The sequence below is a fragment of the Megascapheus bottae genome, chromosome 5 (assembly GCF_031878675.1).
Source record: "Megascapheus bottae isolate mThoBot1 chromosome 5, mThoBot2.hap1, whole genome shotgun sequence".
Lineage (NCBI taxonomy): Eukaryota > Metazoa > Chordata > Mammalia > Rodentia > Geomyidae > Megascapheus > Megascapheus bottae.
In genome coordinates, this window is record NC_143513.1 from 72,652,598 (window position 1) to 72,670,623 (window position 18,026).

An 18,026-nucleotide genomic window follows, 5' to 3' on the forward strand; every position below is an offset into this window, starting at 1 on the left:
ATGGGTGTCTCCCACCACACAGAGCTTCTTTTATTGAGATGGCATCTCAAGACCTTTCCCCCCCCCCAGTCTTTCGTGGAACCATTATCCTCCCATTTTCAACTTCCCAAGTAGCTCACATGGCAGGCACAAGCCATCAGACCAGGTGTAAAAGAATCTTTTGTGGTGCTAGGGAGGGAATCAGATATGCTAAGCAACTACTCTTTCACTGAACTATATTAGCCCTTAGTAGGGTTCTGATCTGTTAATAATTGCTCAGCTACCTCACCAGGATGTTCATCCTTATTTCTGGAAACAATTACGTAGTTTAATGTATGGAATTTGCTTAAAAGTAATTTATGCTGGAAGCCAGGGAAAGAAACATGTCATGTTGCTAAAGCTGGGTGATTCTTACTGTAATTTTGTAGATGTCTGAAAATTTTATAGTATAGATTTTTTTTGCTCTATGTATTGACTATGACAAATTACACTTAGCAAATTGGTATGTCATGAAAATGTAGATTATGACACCTGCTTCTCAAGAGAAGGGAGTAGCACCAATACAGTTAAATTAGAAATGAAGACAATGATTTAGATTTAAGACATCTCATAAGTAGGTGTCTATTATTATTATTATTATTATTATTATTATTATTATTATTCAGTCCTGGGACTTGGACTTGGGGTCTGGGCACTGTCCTTGAGCTTTCTCAAGGCTAGTGCTCTACCACTTGAGTCACAGCACCACTTCTGGCTTTTTCTGTATAAGGGGTACCAAGGAATCGAACCCAGGGCTTCATGCATGCTAGGTAATCACTCTACCATTAGGCCATGCTCCCAGCCCTAAAAATATTATTTTTATTAGCTGCACAAAGGGATTTCAATTCCAGAGGTTAGGTTATGAATACAATGCATCTCCCTCATCTTATCCCATCCCATCTCTACCCTCAAGTTAAGCACTTTAATTTTTACATAACGTCCATCAAATATAATGACTGTATTTGCTCACTAGTGTCCCCCTTTTCCTCTCTCCTACTTTCTTGCTATCCTCACTTTAACAGCTAGTCATAACTGTTACTGTTTCTTGGACCCAAGTAGTTTCTACCTTATCTAACCATTCATCACCGCAAGGAAACTACAAATCCCAGCATGCACTGAACGCTGACGTCAGCAAGAAGGCCTGGAATCCCTGAACGGTTGCTCTCATTTATTGGAAAATAGACGATTGCGGCTTAGAGCGGAGTTTTGGAGTCCTTCCCATGCCTTGGGTCGGCCGGGCGCGCTGTTCACCCTGGGCCTCGCGGAATCTTTCTGTTCAGGCGTCACTGTGGGCAGCCTCCTCCTTTCCTGGGTCCTGCATGCGGCCGAGGAGCTCCGTTAGTACACTTCCAAGATGGCGACGCTGTTGGCGGTAAATTCGGGTGAGTGTGGCCGGGGAGAAGGGAAACGGTGGGGCAGGGCGATGACCGGTTCTCTAAGGGAAGTTCTCCGGGGTGTAGGCCGCCATCGCTGCTCCGTGCTCTTTCCCTGAGCTCTGGGCCTGGACCCCCGCCCTTCCCCGGTTTGAATGGCGCGCGGCGGCGCGGCGCGCTGGGCTTCCGAGTGGGCCTGGAGTCCACGCCGGGCTGCTGGGCGGGCTGCGGCGGCCGGGGCAGTTCCTGGATCCCCACTCTCAGCTCCCTTGGGTGTCTGCCGCCTGGGTTCCTCTAGGATCCTCGTCAGCTCTCGCAGCGAGGCCCGGCAAGCCGAGATCTTTTTCAGCTAGCTGGGAAGGCTGCAGGCGGGAACGGGGTGCGTGGTGCCCTGCTTGCTTCGGGGACCCCGGATCAAGGGTGCTGTCCACCTGATGGCTGGGAAGTGGTGGTGGGGGGGGGTGTCACGGGCAGACGCGTCCCATTCCTGTGTGTGGGATGCCGTCCTTTGATCTGTAGAGGTACTGGGCGAGGCAGAGGCAGTCAGGGAGCCATTGAGGGATGGATCGCTTTCTGAGGATTCGACACCTTCTGCACTTCCCCTTTCCCGCCCCAGAAAGCTCCAAAGCATTCATACACTGTGGTCACGAATATTTCTGATTTGTTCTATAGATTGGCAAAGGCAGAGAAGCCAGAAGGCCTGTATCTGTACAGGGCGTAGAAGTCTTTAATTTCCTGCTTAGTATGTTAGTCCCTTAGATTGAGATACACTTAAAAATTCTTAGGCGCTGTTAGGAGATCTGTGTGGCAAATGATGTCTTTGAAACAATCATGCTGGTGGTTGTTGTCCACCTTTTTGTCTGTCTGACTCTGGGACTTGAACTCGGTCTTGAGAGCTCTCACTTGGATTTCCTTTTCTTGCTCCTCTGGACTCCTATCACTTGAGCCACGCCTCCAACGTGACATTTTACTGGCTAATAAAAGAATGGCAATAATATTAGAATATAATATTACATATAGTATGACACGTATTTTAACATGTAATATACAATATGCTGTAATAATTTTATATTACATATAACATAATAGTATGAAATGATAATACAGAATATTACTGTCTCTTCCAACTAGGTATAAATTTAAAGTGAAGCTTCAGTGTTATTGTTATGTACATTTATTTGTCATAACTTGAGAGTTATTAAATCTTTGAGGGAAAAGATTTTAAAAAGTTAACAGCTTGGCCGGGAGTTTGGCCTAGTGGTTAAAGTTTAAAGTGCTTGCCTAGCATGCAAGAAGACCCGGGTTCGATTCCTTGGTACCACATGTATAGAAAAAGCTGGAAGTGGTGCTGAGGCTCAAGTGGTAGAGCTCTAGCCTTGAGAAAGTCCGAGGACAGTGCTCAGGCCCTGAGCTCAAGCCCAGGACTGGCAAAAAAAAAAAAAAAAAAAAAAAAAAGAGTTAACAGCTACAAAGAGTATACATGGTACAGTAATGACTCAGTATGCTTGCATTTAGAGTTAAGAGTAAAGCCAAGCACCAGTGTCTCTTGTAATCCTGTCTCCTCAGGGGGCTGAGATCATAGGATCACAAATCAACGTGGCAAGAAAGTCCTTAAGACACTTATGTCCAGTGAACCACCAAAAAAGCCAGAAATGGAGCTGTGGCTCAAATGGTAGTGCTCTTTGAGCAAAAAAAACCTCTGGGATAGGGCTGGGAATTTGGCCTAGTGATAAGAGTACTTGCCTAGCATGCTTGAAGACCCGGGTTCCATTCCTTGGTACCACATATATACAAAAAAGCTGGAGGTGGTACTGTGGCTCAAGTGGTAGAATTCTAGCCTTGAGAAAGCCCAAAGACAGTGCTCAGACCCTGGGTTCAGTCCCCACGACTTGCGAAAAACAAACCAAAAAAACGCTGTGATAGTGCCTATGTCCTGAGTTCAGGACTGGCACATGGAAATAACACACACACACACACACACACGTGCATACATGCACACATGCACACATGCCCACACGCACACACACATGCAAGGGAATAGATACAGCCTAAAAGAAGGAAGAAAATCCTGACGTATGATACAATATGAATGAATCTTGGGGACATTATGCAAAATCAAATAAGCAAATACTGTATAGTTTTATTTTATATATATATATATATATATATGGTATATATATTAGCCAAAAGCAAACAGAGTGCAATGGTAGTTTGCAAGAAATAGGAGGGGGAGATGGGAGTTCTTATTTAATGAATATAGTTTCACTTTTGGAAGACGAAAGTCCAAAGGTGTCTTGCAAAACAATGTGAATATATTTAATATTACTGCACACTTAATAGTTAAGATGGCATTATTTCTTATAACAATGACAAAAAATCAAATGTCTTAGAGTTGTAAAAAAGAAAAAAACAGCTGTAGAAGTTTTTTTTTATCATTAAGTTTCTAGCTACATGACTCATTAGTGTTGTGACAGCTGTCATTCCTCCAATATATACTCAACAGGCTTGTAAGTGAGAGGCCATTAATATGGGTAATTAGTCCTATGATAGGGTGGTCAACCCTGTTCCACTTTTAGTAGTGACTGTTTCAGACCTTTTACCCTCTCTGACCTTTAACCTGTAGCTGACCTAGAGAAAGTACAAGCTAAGAATCCTAGAACCCTTGCACCCTTTTGAATTAGATTCCTCCTGTGTTCTTTCTAAGTAAATCTTACCATTTATTTTCTTCCTAATACCCCTCTCTGTCTCTTGCTCTACTTTATTTTTGAAATTTTTGGTGGTGTTAGCATTTGAACTCAGTGTCTTGGACTTTAGGCAGGTACACTTCTACTGGAGTTATGCACCTAGCCCTCTTTCTCTTCTTTTTTTCCCCATACTTGTCCTTTGATTACATGCTTTGGTCCAGTTGCTGTCCTTTCTTTTTACAGCCAGACCTTTCAAAAGATTTTTCACTATTCACTGCTTCATTTCCATATTTCTGTCCCTCTACCCATTCTAGTCTGATTCTGTCCTTCTAAACAGCTCTCAGTAAGATGACCATGTTCTTGTTTATCGCTAAATCTGGTAGGTATTGTAAATCTTCATCTTTCTTGGTTTTTTAGGGTACTTACTAAAGTCCTGAGCAGAGTCTAGAAAGCCCAACCTCTGTTTTGTATTGTTCTTGGCTTCTTCCATTCTTTGAACGTTCCCTCTAGCCATGGGAACTTACTTGCTGTCTTCTCTTCCTGGAACATGTTTTTACTTCCTGTCCCTCAGTTAACTTCCATTTTTTTCTTTTAGATTGCAGCCTAATCATTCCTGAATCCTTCCCTCCCATGATTTCTCCTTCTGGGCCATCTTATATGCTGCCTTGCTTGGGGCACCTCTTCCAAAGCATGTACACAAATTGGATAATACATTTGTGTGTACTTGTGTGATTGATGTCATGTACTCTTTGCTCACCAGTACCCTCTACCTGCTGAATAAGTACATAAATAAGATACGTTGCAAGTGTTTGAAAACATTAAAGAAAATGGAATTCTAAAGGAAAGTGAGCCATATATATATATATATGTATATATATATATGTTATTTGGAAAAATAACTTTTCACTTAGAATAATCAGTCACTAAAAAAAATGTACTAAATTGAACAAACTGGCTCACACCTGTAATCCTAACTACTCAGGAAGCTGAGATCTGAGCATCAAGGTTCAAAGCCAGCCTGGGCACTAGAGTCCGTGAGACTCTTATCTCCAGCTAACTACCCAGGGCCTTGCATATGGGAAGCACCCTACTACTGCGCTTCAAGTGCTCCCTTTTATTTGCACTGATAGCATTTGTGTACTTTTTTTTCTTGCCAGTCCTATGGCTTAAACTCAGGGCCTGGGCACTGTCCTTGGACACTTTTTGCAAAAGGCTTGTACTCTGCCACTTCAGCCACAGAACCACTTCCTGCTTTTTCTGTGTATGTCGTTCTGGGGCATCGAACCCAGAGCTTCCTGAATGCTAGGCAAGCATGCTACCACAAGGCTAGCTATGCTTCTGGCCCCATTTGTGTACTTCTCGTAGGGATTGAATTTAAGACTATACATGCTAAGCATGCATTCTATTGCTCAACTTTTTTTTTTTTTTTTGCCAGTCCTGGGCCTTGAACTCAGGTCCTGAGCATTGTCCTTGGGCTTTCTTAGGGCTAGAGCTCTACCACTTGAGCCATAGCACCACTTCTGGCTTTTTTCTATGTATATGGTACTGAGGAATCGAACCTGGGTCTTTGTGCTTGCTAGGTAAGCACTCTACCACTAGGCCAAACTCCCAGCCCCTATCACTCAACTTTTAAAAGATCAACACTTATTCTCTTATTCTCTATGATTCAACCTTACTGTTCACTATAGTATATGCATACTTTAGGTAAACAAATACAACATTTCAGTCATAATTGCCTGAGTTTGCGTAAACGTAATCTTTATTTCATCTTTCACCATACTGGCAGATAATTTTTTTTTTTTTTGCCAGTCCTGTGCTTGAACTCAGGGCCTGAGCACTGTCCTTGGGTTTTTCTCAAGGGTAGAGCTCTACCACTTGAGCCACAGCACCACTTCTGGCTTTTTCCTACATATGTGATATTGAGGAATCGAACCAAGGTATTCATGCATGCTAGGCAAGCGCTCTATCATTAGGCCAAACTGCCAGCCCCTTGGCAGATATTTCTGACATACCTACATCTAAACCATTTTCACTTTCCAAGTATTATGTGCAAGAACACTATAACTTAGTGGTTAGGACTTGCTGATGCCAGACTGCCTGGATTTGAGTTCTGCTTATCCAGTGTGACTTTAGGTAAGTAGTTTGACCCTTCTTCCTCAATTTCTCCATTTGTGAAATAGGGGACAACATAGTATTGAACTCCTTGGGTATTGTAATAAATATGGAAAGTTTAGGGATGTGCTTAAATTACCTACTCTCATTTGAAAACACATGCAGGGGCCGGAAGTTTGGCCTTGTGGTAGAGTGCTTGCCTAGCATGCACGAATACCTGGGTTCGATTCCTTGGTACCACATACATAGAAAAAAGCTAGACGTGGGGCTGTGGCTCAGGTGGTAGAGCAGCACTAGCCTTGAGAAAGCCCAAGGACAACACTCAGGCCCTGAGTTCAAGCCCCAGGACTGGCAAAAAAACAAAAACAAAACCCAAACAAAACAAAAGCAAACATATTCAGCTGGTGTTGGTGGCTCATGCCACCAGTTAAGCACTAGAAAACCAAAAGTGGCACTTGGCTCAAGGGGTAGGTTGGTAGCCTTGAGCTGAAGAACTCAGGGATACAGCCCAGGCCCAGAGTTCAAGCCCCACAACTGACCAAAACAAAACAAACAGAAAACTTATATGCCTTAGGCATGTATGATAGTCCTGTTTTGTGCATAAGGAATCAAATAGAGATGATTTCTCATGTTTAGGTCATGTACCTCATGGTAAAACAGGCTCAGCCCATATCCAATTAAGTTGCATTTAATTTTATATTAAATTGGAAAACATGTCTATGTTGTTCCTTAAGAATTCTAATAAACTGTGCTCTTATACTAATTTGGTATGTGTATTTAACTTATGTTAAAAAGTAAGGTAACTAGCTGGGTGTGATGTCTTACCCTTGTAATCCTAGCTACTCAAGAGGCTGAGATCTGAGGATCAAGGTTCAAAGCTAGCCTGGGCACAAAAGGACCTGAGACTCTTATCTCCAGTTAACCTCTAGAAAACGGGAAGTGGGACGTGGCCCAAGGGTAGGGTGCTAGCCTTGAGCTGTAGAACTCAGGGAGAACTCCCAGGCCCAGGGGTAGGGCGGAAGCCTTGAGCTGAGGAGCTCAGGGACAGTGCCCAGGCTGAATTCAAACCCCATGACCCCCCCCCCCCAAAAAAAAAAAAAGGGAAGGTGCCTAACCTGTAGATGATAACCTTACATTACTTTCCAGGTATGTGTTTTATTTGGAACTGATTTTGTTTACTTATTTTTTTTCTTTTAAGCTGCTAGCCTGTGGGGTCCTTACAAAGACATTTGGCAGACGATTGGAAATGCTCTGTGGAGAAGACAGCCTGAAGCTGTTCATCTTCTTGACATGATTTTGAAGAAACACAAACCTGATTTCATCTCCTTATTCAGAAATCCAGTAGGAAATTTCTTTTTGCTTCTTAATTTGTTTCTTTTTCTTCTAAGTGTTTGAAAGAGCAAGTAAACTTTTAATGCATATAAGTATAAATTTTGTTGTTTGAACTATTCCAGTGATTCAGTTTTCTTTGAAAATTAATTTTTCCTGGGAGCAGTTATCATTTTTTCTTCCTAATCATGAAGTAGTACAGAGAAGTTTCAGTTTCATATGTCAGGTTATAAGTATAATTCATCGTGAACAATGTCACTTTTTTCATGTTCTCTATAGGATTTATCCTGGGTGGTATCTCTGAGCTCTTTTGCTCAAGACTAGTGCTTTACCACTTTGAGCTACAGCTCCACTTCTGGTTTTCTGATAGTTAATTGTAGATGAATTTCACAGACTTTTCTGCCCATGCTGGCTTTGAACCACAATCTTCAGCTCTCTTAGTCTCCGGAATGGCTAAGATTACATGAGTTATACACTGCACCTGGCCTGTTGAATTTATAAGACATAGACTTAATAATATTCAAGGGCGAACTTCATAATACTTGATGATGATTTGTGAAATTGACTATAGTTTAAAAATGCTAGTAAGTACACTAAAATTCTGAGTAACAATGGATAAGACACTTTAGCCAGGTATGGTGATACATGCATATAATCCCAGGACTGGGGGGGTAGAGGCAGGAGAATTGATATGTAACTAAATTCTGTTTTTTTTTTTTTTTTTTTTTGTTAGTCTTGGGCTTGAGCTCAGGGCCTGAGCACTGTACTTGGACTTTCCCAAGGCTAGAGCTCTACCTCTTGAACCTGAGCACCACTTTCTGCTTTTTTTTTCTATGTATGTGGTACGAAGGAATCAAACCTGGGTCTTTGTGCATGCTAGGCAAGCACTCTACCACTAGGCCAAACTCCCAACCCCTGTAACTAAATTCTATCACCCCCAAACAACCAAAACAAAACCGGACACAAAAGCCTCAATTTGGGAAAATTATTTTCAGATACACTGTAACTTCTTATTGTGTGTCACTAATCCCTGTATCTTAAAATCCTTTGTAACAAGGAATAGTGAGTACAAGATTCAAATTTGAATACCCTTTTCTTACTAGTTGACAGTTTTTTTCTTTTATTTTTGCCAGTCCTGGGGCTTAAACTCAGGGCTTGGGCACTGTCCTTGGAGACTTTTTGCTCAAGGCTAGCACCCTGCCACTTAAACCACAGCACTACTTCTGGCTTTTTCTGTATATGTGGTACCGAGGAATCTAACCCATGACTTTGTACATGCTAGGTGGGCACTCTATCACCAGGCCAAACTTTCAGCCCTGGCAATTCTTTTATATATAAATAATCTTCTAGGAATGATGTCAGGATTGTGTTATAAGAAATTGCTTTTTGCTTTTTAGCTTTTTTGTCCTTTAGAAGAAAGGAGCTAGGGAGCCAGTAGAATTGAGTTCTAGTCTTGATCCTCCCACTTGAGTTGTATGACTAGGATGAGTTATCTGACTTAGTTGGGTGTCATTTTCTAATCTGTAGTAGAGGAACTAGGTTAAATGACCTACACAGCCTCTTTAACAAAACATCTAGGGGGACAGGAGTTTAGTCTAGTGGTAGAATTCTTGCCTAGCACACATGAAGCCCTGGGTTCTATTACTTGGTACTACATACACAGAAAAACCAGAAGTGGTGCTATGGCTTAAGTGGTAGCACTCTAGCTTTGAGAAAGCTCAAGGACAGTACCCAGGCCCTGAGTTTAAGCCCCAGGACTGGCAAAAACAAAAACAAAAACAAAACTCTAGGAAGTAGTACTGTGACTCAAGTGGTAGAATGCTAACCTTAAGCAAAAGAGCTCAGGAGCAGATTTGTAATCTATCAGATAATTCTATACTATATATTATATACTGAAGACTTTTTGTGCTGGTATTGGGGCTTAAACCCAGGGCCTGATGCTCACACTTAGCTTAGCTTATTTTGCTCCATGCTAGCTCATTACTACTTGAGACATAACTTCACTTTCTATTTTTTGCTGGTTAATTGGAGCTAAGGGTCTCCTGGATATTTCTACCTGGGCTGGCTCTTTGCCTTCTGAGTAGCTAGGATTATAGACTTGAGAAACTGGCACTTGATTCAATTATTAAATACTTGAGTGGAAAAAATCTTTTAGGAAACAAGACCACTCTGAGTAATTCAGTAATTACTATGCCCGTTTGTTGGAATTTGAAGAACTTAAATTTTTTCTTTCTCAGGTGTATAATTGGACAAGTTTCTTAGAAAGTTGAAACATAGAAAGCTATTTTGTGTGTATTTAAAAAAATTTTAATGTGTTCTCTAAATTTTGTAGTTCTGTTTAGCAAAAACAGTTTGTTGAGAAGGTAGTGGTAGGGTTAAAAAGCTAAAGGCAATACAAGATGTTACTTCATAAAAGTCCATTTTTAGATCAAGTGATATGAAGTACTTCAGTTTGGCCTAGACTGAATTATCATGCGTAAATGCTGAAGGCATTGCTTTAGACCTTATCTCTGATGTATTATTTTCATTACTTGATTAGAGTTTTATCATTCTAGCCAAAGAATGTTCAACAGCATGAGAAGGTCCAGAAAGCCAGTACAGAGGGAGTTGCCATCCAGGGTCAACAGGGAACCCGACTTCTTCCTGAACAGCTCATTAAAGAAGCCTTTATTCTCAGCGACCTTTTTGATATTGGAGAATTGGCAGCTGTGGAGCTTCTCCTTGCTGGTAGGTTGACATTTAACTGAAACAGTTAAGGGAGTGCAGAATTATACTCATATGCACTCGTAGTTTAAAATACTAGATGGTTTAAATTTTTAAAAAAAGTTTTTTTTTTGAGTTGGTTGTGAGGCTTAAACTCTGGGCTTGGATGCTGTCGCTGAGCTCTTCAGCTCAAGGCTAGCATTCTACCACTTGAGCCACAGCCCTACTTCCAATTTTCTGGTGGTTAATTGGAGATAAGAGTCTCACAGACTTTTGTGCCCAGACTGGCTTTGAACCATGATCCTCAGGGCTCAGTCTTCTGAGTAGCTAGGATTATAGGCGCCTGGCAAATTCAAAACATTTTTAAGGATGTAGTTCATCTGACAAAGCTGTAATCAAAATTATTATTTCCTTTTGTTTACTTTTGATGAGAGTAGAGGTGATAGCCTAATGAACAGAGTTGTTAATTATCTGCTTTAAGGGAGGTAGCCTTTTACTTGTTAACTTAAAAGTAAATTCATCTCTGGAGTTTTGTAGTACAAAATCATACCTTGCCAGACATTGGTAGAAAGTCTTGGAGGGCATGATTCAGATAATTAATGACTAGGCAAAAAATGAGAAACTCAATAATTGACTCCCAGAAAGAGCAAGAATTAAGGCAGTGGTACATAGGTGAGATCTAGCTGATGTAAATCTAGTTGAGTATTTGAGGAAGGCCTTTCTGAGATAGAGACATTTGTGCTAAGCTCTTCATGGTGAAAGTAACCAGCTATTCAGCCCTGTTGGGGAAGGGTGTTCCTGACAGGGCAAAGCCTTGTAGCGGAAAAAGATATTTGGGCTAGGGCATCATGAATGAGGGGGATAGGCAATGTGTGTAGAAGGAAATCAAGATTATACTGGGTATTGTAGGCCATGAAAGTTAATTGGATTGTATTCTAATGACAATGGGAAATTGTTGATAAAGAAGAGTAACTTTGGCATGCCTGTAATCTTAACTACTTAGGAGGCTGAGATCTGAGGATCAAGGTTCAAAGAAAGCCCGGACACAAGAGGACCAGAGACTCTTATCTCCAATTAACTACTAGAAAATGGGAAGTGGGGCTTGGCTCAAAGGTAGGGTGGTAGCCTTGAGCTGAAGAGCTCAGGGACAGGGCCCGGGCCTAGCTCAAGTCCCATGACCAACAACAACAAAAAACAGTAACGTTGAAAGAATAACTTTGAAATTAATTTTTGGTTTTACAGAGGATGTATTTGAAGAAAATAGAGATGTTTTAGTTGAACAAAAGTGGTTAAAGATACCATGTAACTATGTGTATCTTATTTGACTTAACAGAATGAGGAAGAAAGTTTTCCTTTCTGGAAGGAGTATGTTAACTCAGATTTTTTTTTTTTGTTCAGAGGCTTGAACTCAGGGCTTGGGCACTGTCTATGAGTTTCTTTTGAGCCACAGAGCCACTTCTTTCCTTTTTTGTTTATGTGTATTGAGGAATTTTGAGTGTTAGGTAAAAAGCACTCTACCACTAAGCCACATTCCCAGCCCAACTCAAGAATTTTAACTTTGGACTTAATGAATATTTCTTCTATAACAACCACTGTGAACAGAAAGATGAATAAAGGCGCACAGAGTCTACTAACTTAAAAAGATGTGCAAATAATTTTGGCAACTCACTGTATTCAAGTTTGTGTATTATTTAGTGACGGTCAGTAGCGAGGGGATTAGATGTCTTTACAAAGATACTGAAGTAGGTGTTGCATAAGGAGAAGCCATCTGTCAGGTACAATAGGGCATTGTTAGGACAAACAACATCAAGCAGAAGGAATAGCTGTCTAGGAGGGAAAAGCAAGAGGATGAACTCAGGACGTTGAAGGGAGTAAGTACAGTGGAGCGGTGATTGGGGAAGGAGGACTCATACTGAAACTAGGAAAGGAATGCTAAGACCAAGTAAAACTTCAAGTAAGAGCCAATTAAAAGGATGAGGGAACTTGAATTGAAAAAAAGATTAGTTTCAGAGAGGACTAGGTAGAGAAGCTTCCAGATATTTGAAAGATTTCATGTAAATGAAAATAAAATGAGCACTGAATAAAATTGGGTAACAATAGGCAAAAAGAGGCAACATAGTGTGCTTAAATAAGAGAGGTAATGGCGAGTGAGTGGGTTGGAAAGCTTCATGTTGCTGCTAGTGTTCATTTGGGCATGGGTTGGATGGCCCCGTGAGTCTGTTGTGACAGGAAGGAATCAGTGGATGGGGAAAGAAAAGGACCAGACCATAGGGTTCCCTAAACTGAGATCCTGTGATTCTTTGAACAGGGTACTGATAGGGGGATTTCTGCCTAATCCTAAATGCATTTGTGGTTATTTATTCAATTATTTCTCAATTTTCTTTCCTAGGAGAGCACCAACAGCCACATTTTCCTGGTCTCACCAGAGGATTAGTAGCTGTTCTTTTATATTGGGATGGAAAACGGTGTATTTCAAATTCTCTGAAAGCCTTGGTACAGTCTAGACGAGGAAAGACATGGACTCTAGAACTCAGGTCTGTTGGCTTTTTAGGACTTCACAGAAGAATTGCAACTTTAGAAATAACAAAGAAGCTAGTTGTGGTGGCTCACGCCTGTAATCCTAGCTACTCAGAAGGCTGAGATCTGAGGATCACTTTTCAAAGCCAGCCCGGCACTAAAGTCCATAAGACTGTTGTCTTCAGATAAACTTCTAGAAAACCGGAAGTGGTGTTGTGGCTCAAGGGGTAAGGCGGTATAGCCTTGAGCTGAAGAGCTCAGGGACAGCACCAGGCCCAGAGTTCAAGCCCCACGCTGATGACAAAAAAGAAAAGAAAAGAAATAACAAAGAATTCTACTTCATATATATCATTTCATTGAAATATTTAATGTAAGCTGAGTAATAAACTCCTTTATTCTATAAGGAATGACATAATTTTTTTTTTTTTTTTTTTTTTTTGCCAGTTCTGGGCTTGAGCTCAGGGCCTGAGCATGTCCTTGGACTTTCTCAAGGCTAGAGCTCTACCACTTGAGCCTCAGCACCACTTCTGGCTTTTTTCTATGTATGTGGTACCGAGGAATTGAACCCGGGTTTTCATGCATGCTAGGCAAGCACTCTACCACTAGGCCAAACTCCCGGCCCCAAGGAATGACATAATTTAAACCCGCTTTATTTTGTTTGCAGCTAAGTAATTCTATTTAGAAACTTTTTAAACCTTAATGACCTAGAAAGGAAAAAAAAACATATAATGCATTTTATCCTTGTTGTTTTCAATAATGTGTTATTGTCAAAAGAATTTGATAGGTCAGTTATTGTAAGGAAGTGTAAGCATTGTTCAATGTAGTTTTTTAAAATTTCTTTTTCATTACAGTCCTGAGCTGGTCTCCATGACAACACGCTTTACAGATGAACTGATGGAGCAGGGGTTGACTTATAAAGTCCTTACTCTGTTGTCACAGATTGATGTGAATAATGAATTTGAGAAACTGCAGCGAGAGAGAGGATTGGGCAGTGAGAAACATCGTAAAGAGGCAAGATATCATTTCATGTGTTGTCCTTTTCAAATCTTAGAACAACCGTGTCAGCTGACCAAATGCAGTTTTTCACACCTATAATTCCAGCTACTCAGGAGGTCTTTACTTCCTAAGGGAGAATTGTAGTTCAATGCCAATCTGGGCAAAACTTTTGCTAGATTTCCATTTTAATTTAGGTATGTTATCTCTGATAGAAGCTGCATTGGAAACATAGTTAGGAAAATTGTTGTCTAAAACATGAGACACGTGCAAGGGGTAGAATGCCTGCCTAGCAATCACAAAATCTAGGTTCAAATACAAGCGGCACAAAAAAGGAAAAAAAGAATGTTCTTATCACATACACAAGAAGCTGTGCTTCAGAGTATGTGGTGACCATGTCTGAAATGGATTGGCAGTTGTATATATGGTCATTTATGTACCACGATAACTTTTTTCTTGAAATGAATTCTTTAGGAATTAGTCACCTAATTTCTTAAGTAATTTAAGCATGAAGAATTAGAAATAGAATTTTTTAGAATTCCAGAGATGAGATAATAGGTAATTTAGATAGGGATAGGTTTATTGCTTTAGGATTAATAAGGTAGTTTTTCTTTTCTTTTTTCTATTTATGTGGTTCTGAGGAATCGAACCTGGGTCTTTGTGCATGCTAGGAAAGACTCTACCACTAGGCCAAACTCCCGGCACTACTAAGGTAGTTTTTGTTTGTTTGTTTGTTTTTGGTCTGTGAAGGTCTTGGGGCTTGAATTCAAGGCCTGGGTGCTGTCCTTCAGCTTTGTGCTCAAGGCTAGTGCTGGACCACTGAGCCACAGCTCAACTTCCAGCTTTTTGTTGCTTAATTGGAGATAAATTGCATCGACTTTACTGTCCCAGCTGACTTTGAGCTATGATCTTCAAATCTGAGCATTCTGAGTAGCTAGGATTACAGGTGTGAGCTAGCAGCGCCTGGCAGTAATTTTCATTTTATGTTACTGGGCTTCACTGTGATTTATTTGCACTGATCATCATATTTTCATTTCTAGGTTTCTGATCTCATTAAGGAGTGTAGGCAGTCTCTGGCAGAAAGTCTTTTTGCCTGGGCTTGCCAGTCTCCATTAGGCAAAGATGATACTCTTCTCCTAATTGGACATTTGGAAAGAGTGACAGTTGAGGCTAATGGCTCACTGGATGCTGTGAATCTGGCTCTTCTTATGGCTCTTCTGTACTGTTTTGATATCAGTTTTGTTGAGCAAAGCACCGAAGAACGAGATGGTACTGAATTTTATATTTTTTAATACTTCTTATTTCTTTAAGACAGGCCTTGCTATGTTTCCCAGATCAGTATTGAACTAGAAATGCTTCTGCCTCAGCCACCTAAGTGCTGAGATTATAAGTGTTTTCTATACCATACATTTACTTCTAAAAATCAGATTCTAAATTGTGGAGGTAACATTTAAGAAGGGCAGTATTTTAATTGCTAAAATTTACAATGGTCTGTTTTGTTCTTGTGTGTATGTTTATCCCTGTTTTGAGTATTTCGTCAAAATATCATATTTAACATTAGGAATGTCGCTCAGTGATGGAAGGTTTGTTTATCTAATGTTTGAGACTCAGATTTTAAGTAATACAAACAAAATTTCTATTACTTGCTCATATGAAATTTTTTTAAGCATTTGCAATTGGATATGTTAAAGATTATATAACATATTTGTAAATTACATAAGCCTAATTTACTGTAATTGCTTATTTCTTTACCATTCACATTTTGAAAATTTTCAGGAGAACATAGAATGTTAACTGATTTTGGTAGTGTTTCATCTATGATTTATCATTTCTTTGAAATCCGTGTTTTTGATCATTAGATAGCAGTTATTTGTATTTCAGTACTTCTGGAGAAAATGGATGGCTCTTTTTTCTAGTTCGTATTAGACTTTGAAAATAATCTGTTACTTAAAATATAAGTATTGTTCATTTCTTTGTTTTATGTGAACAATACTGATTAATTATGTCCTTTATGATATGTCAAACATTGATGTTACTTACTTAAAATGGTTCAGATTTTCTCACCTTCAGACATTAATCCCTTGTATCAGAAGTGAAAATTTATGCACTTTTGGGGTTGTGGTCTGTTCTTATGTTTTCAGATGTGATTCAACAGCTTCCACTATTGACTGAGAGGCAGTACATTGCAACAATTCACTCTCGTCTTCAGGACTCTCAGCCTTGGAAACTGCCTGGTCTTCAAGCTACTGTTAGACTTGCCTGGGCACTGGCTTTGAGGGGAATATCTCAGTTACCTGATGTGACAGGTAAAGTATAGATTGTTGTGCTTAAGAAACAGTGTATCAGTAGTCAGAGGGGAAATTTAGAGGGGAAATTAGACATGAAATTTTGTAACTTGGTCGTGCAATAAACACATTTTTCCTTATCTGAAAAGAAAGTACATAAATTCTCTTTTTTGAATCTAGTGAGAAATCTCTTAACCGCATAGTAAGAGTTCATTCATTCCCTCACTGATTCATTCATTTATAATTTTTTTGTTTTTTAGTCTTAGTAGGTATCAACAGATTCTTATCCAGGATCTTATCAACTGTGTAATTGCAAAACATTTTGTTCACTAGTATCAGCTGTTTCTGAGGGGTTTTCAGAAATCTTGCTTTATATTAGAAGTCTTTCTTTGAACACTTCATTAAAAAATATGCAACTAGGCTGGGTAAGGTGGCTCAGGCCTGTAATCCTAGCTACTCCAGAGGCTGAGGTCTGAGGATCACTGTTCAAGCCAGCCTAGGCACCAAAGTCTTTGAGACATGTATCTCCAGTTAACCATTAGAAAACCAGAAGTGGCCCCTTGGCTCAAGGGGTAGGGCATTAGCCTTAAGCTGAAGAGGTTATGGACAATGCCCATGCCCAGGGTAGGATGGTAGCCTTGAGCTGAAGAGCTCAGGGACAGTGCCCAGGCCCAGAGTCTAAGCCTCACAACCAACCGAAAAAAAAAAAAAGCAACTAATTAAACAATTAGATTTTTACATTCGTATACAATTTCTGTTCATCAGTCCTATATACTCTTTTCTACTTTTCTTTATTTCACTACTATTCTGACTGAAATACTCTTTTTTATTTATTTATTTATTTATTTTTTTGCCAGTCCTGGCATGAGCTCAGGGTCTGAGCACTTGTATCAAGGCTAGAGCTCTACTGCTTGAACCTCAGCACCACTTCCGGTTTTTTTCTATATATGTGGTACTGAGGAATGCAGTGTCGGACCACATTGTGGGAAAACCTGTGTGACAAAAAACTTTTTATTTAGTAAGGGGAAAGCAAAGATGTATGGAAGTCTGTAGATGGGGCAGTTATTGCAGCTTTTGTTTTATATGTCTTATATACCTTATTTGAATCTTGATTCAAGCAAGTAGATGACAAAAAATTAAAAAAAACCTTACATGGCATTTATGAAAGTTGTAAATGTGATTATTAGTTGTGCATATTTGAAACTGAGAACTTATTTTTAGAAGCTGATAATGGTATTTTGTGTATTTATATGGTTTGTTTCTTACGTATCTTTTTTTAATTAAAGAGTTTATTAACATTGATTTTTACATCATATTTCAAATGACATGTTTAAGAAGGGAATCTATATATAATCACCAGCACTTAGTTTTTAGAACATAATCAAAATTAGGTTAAGGGTTTGTATATCATAGATACATATTAGTTTATGAAATAAAACATTATCTTACGTATCTTTTTGAGTTTTGTTTTTTTCTTTTGTTGTGGTGGGACTTGAACTCTGAGTCTGTGTTGCCTCTGAACTCTTCAGCTCAAGCCTACCCTGTGAGCCACAGCAGCACTTCCGGTTTTCTGGTGGTTAATTGAAGTCTCATGGACTTTAGTGCTTGGGCTGGCTTGAACAGTGATCCTCAGACCTCAGCCTCTGGAGTAGCTAGGATTATAGGTGTGAACCACTGTGCCTGGCTTATTTTTGAGTTTCATATTGACATACTTAATAGGCAAATGTTAAAATGTCAGGACCCAGACTTTGGCCTAGTGGTAGAGTGCTTGCCTAGCATTCACAAAGACTTGGGTTCGATCCCTTAGTGTCACATGTATAGAAAAGTTGGGAGTGTTGCTATGTACCACCCTTGAATAAAGCCCAAGGACAGTGCTCTGGCCCTGAGTTCAATCCCCAAGACTGGCAAAAGAAAAAAATAAAGTTAAAATGTCAGTATGGGTGGAGTGGAGGAAACATTTAAATAAATTAATAGTACTAAAGTGAAATGATGGGCCTGTGGATGTTAATTTT

The 18,026-nt window shown here is 39.9% G+C and overlaps 1 protein-coding gene across 2 annotated transcripts in view; it reads left to right on the plus strand.

Annotated features, from left to right (window-relative positions):
* The first annotated feature begins 1,187 nt into the window (after positions 1-1,187).
* Positions 1,188-18,026, plus strand: part of Nup205 (nucleoporin 205) — a 71,048-nt gene continuing 54,209 nt past the window's right edge. For both annotated transcript variants that reach the window (XM_090333362.1, XM_090333363.1), the window contains exons 1-7: positions 1,188-1,400; positions 7,386-7,528; positions 10,072-10,243; positions 12,609-12,753; positions 13,588-13,747; positions 14,770-14,998; positions 15,871-16,035. In XM_090333362.1, the coding sequence (XP_090189488.1) occupies positions 1,373-1,400; positions 7,386-7,528; positions 10,072-10,243; positions 12,609-12,753; positions 13,588-13,747; positions 14,770-14,998; positions 15,871-16,035 (1,042 nt within the window). In that variant the 5' untranslated portion in view covers positions 1,188-1,372. The remainder of the gene's footprint in view (positions 1,401-7,385; positions 7,529-10,071; positions 10,244-12,608; positions 12,754-13,587; positions 13,748-14,769; positions 14,999-15,870; positions 16,036-18,026) is intronic.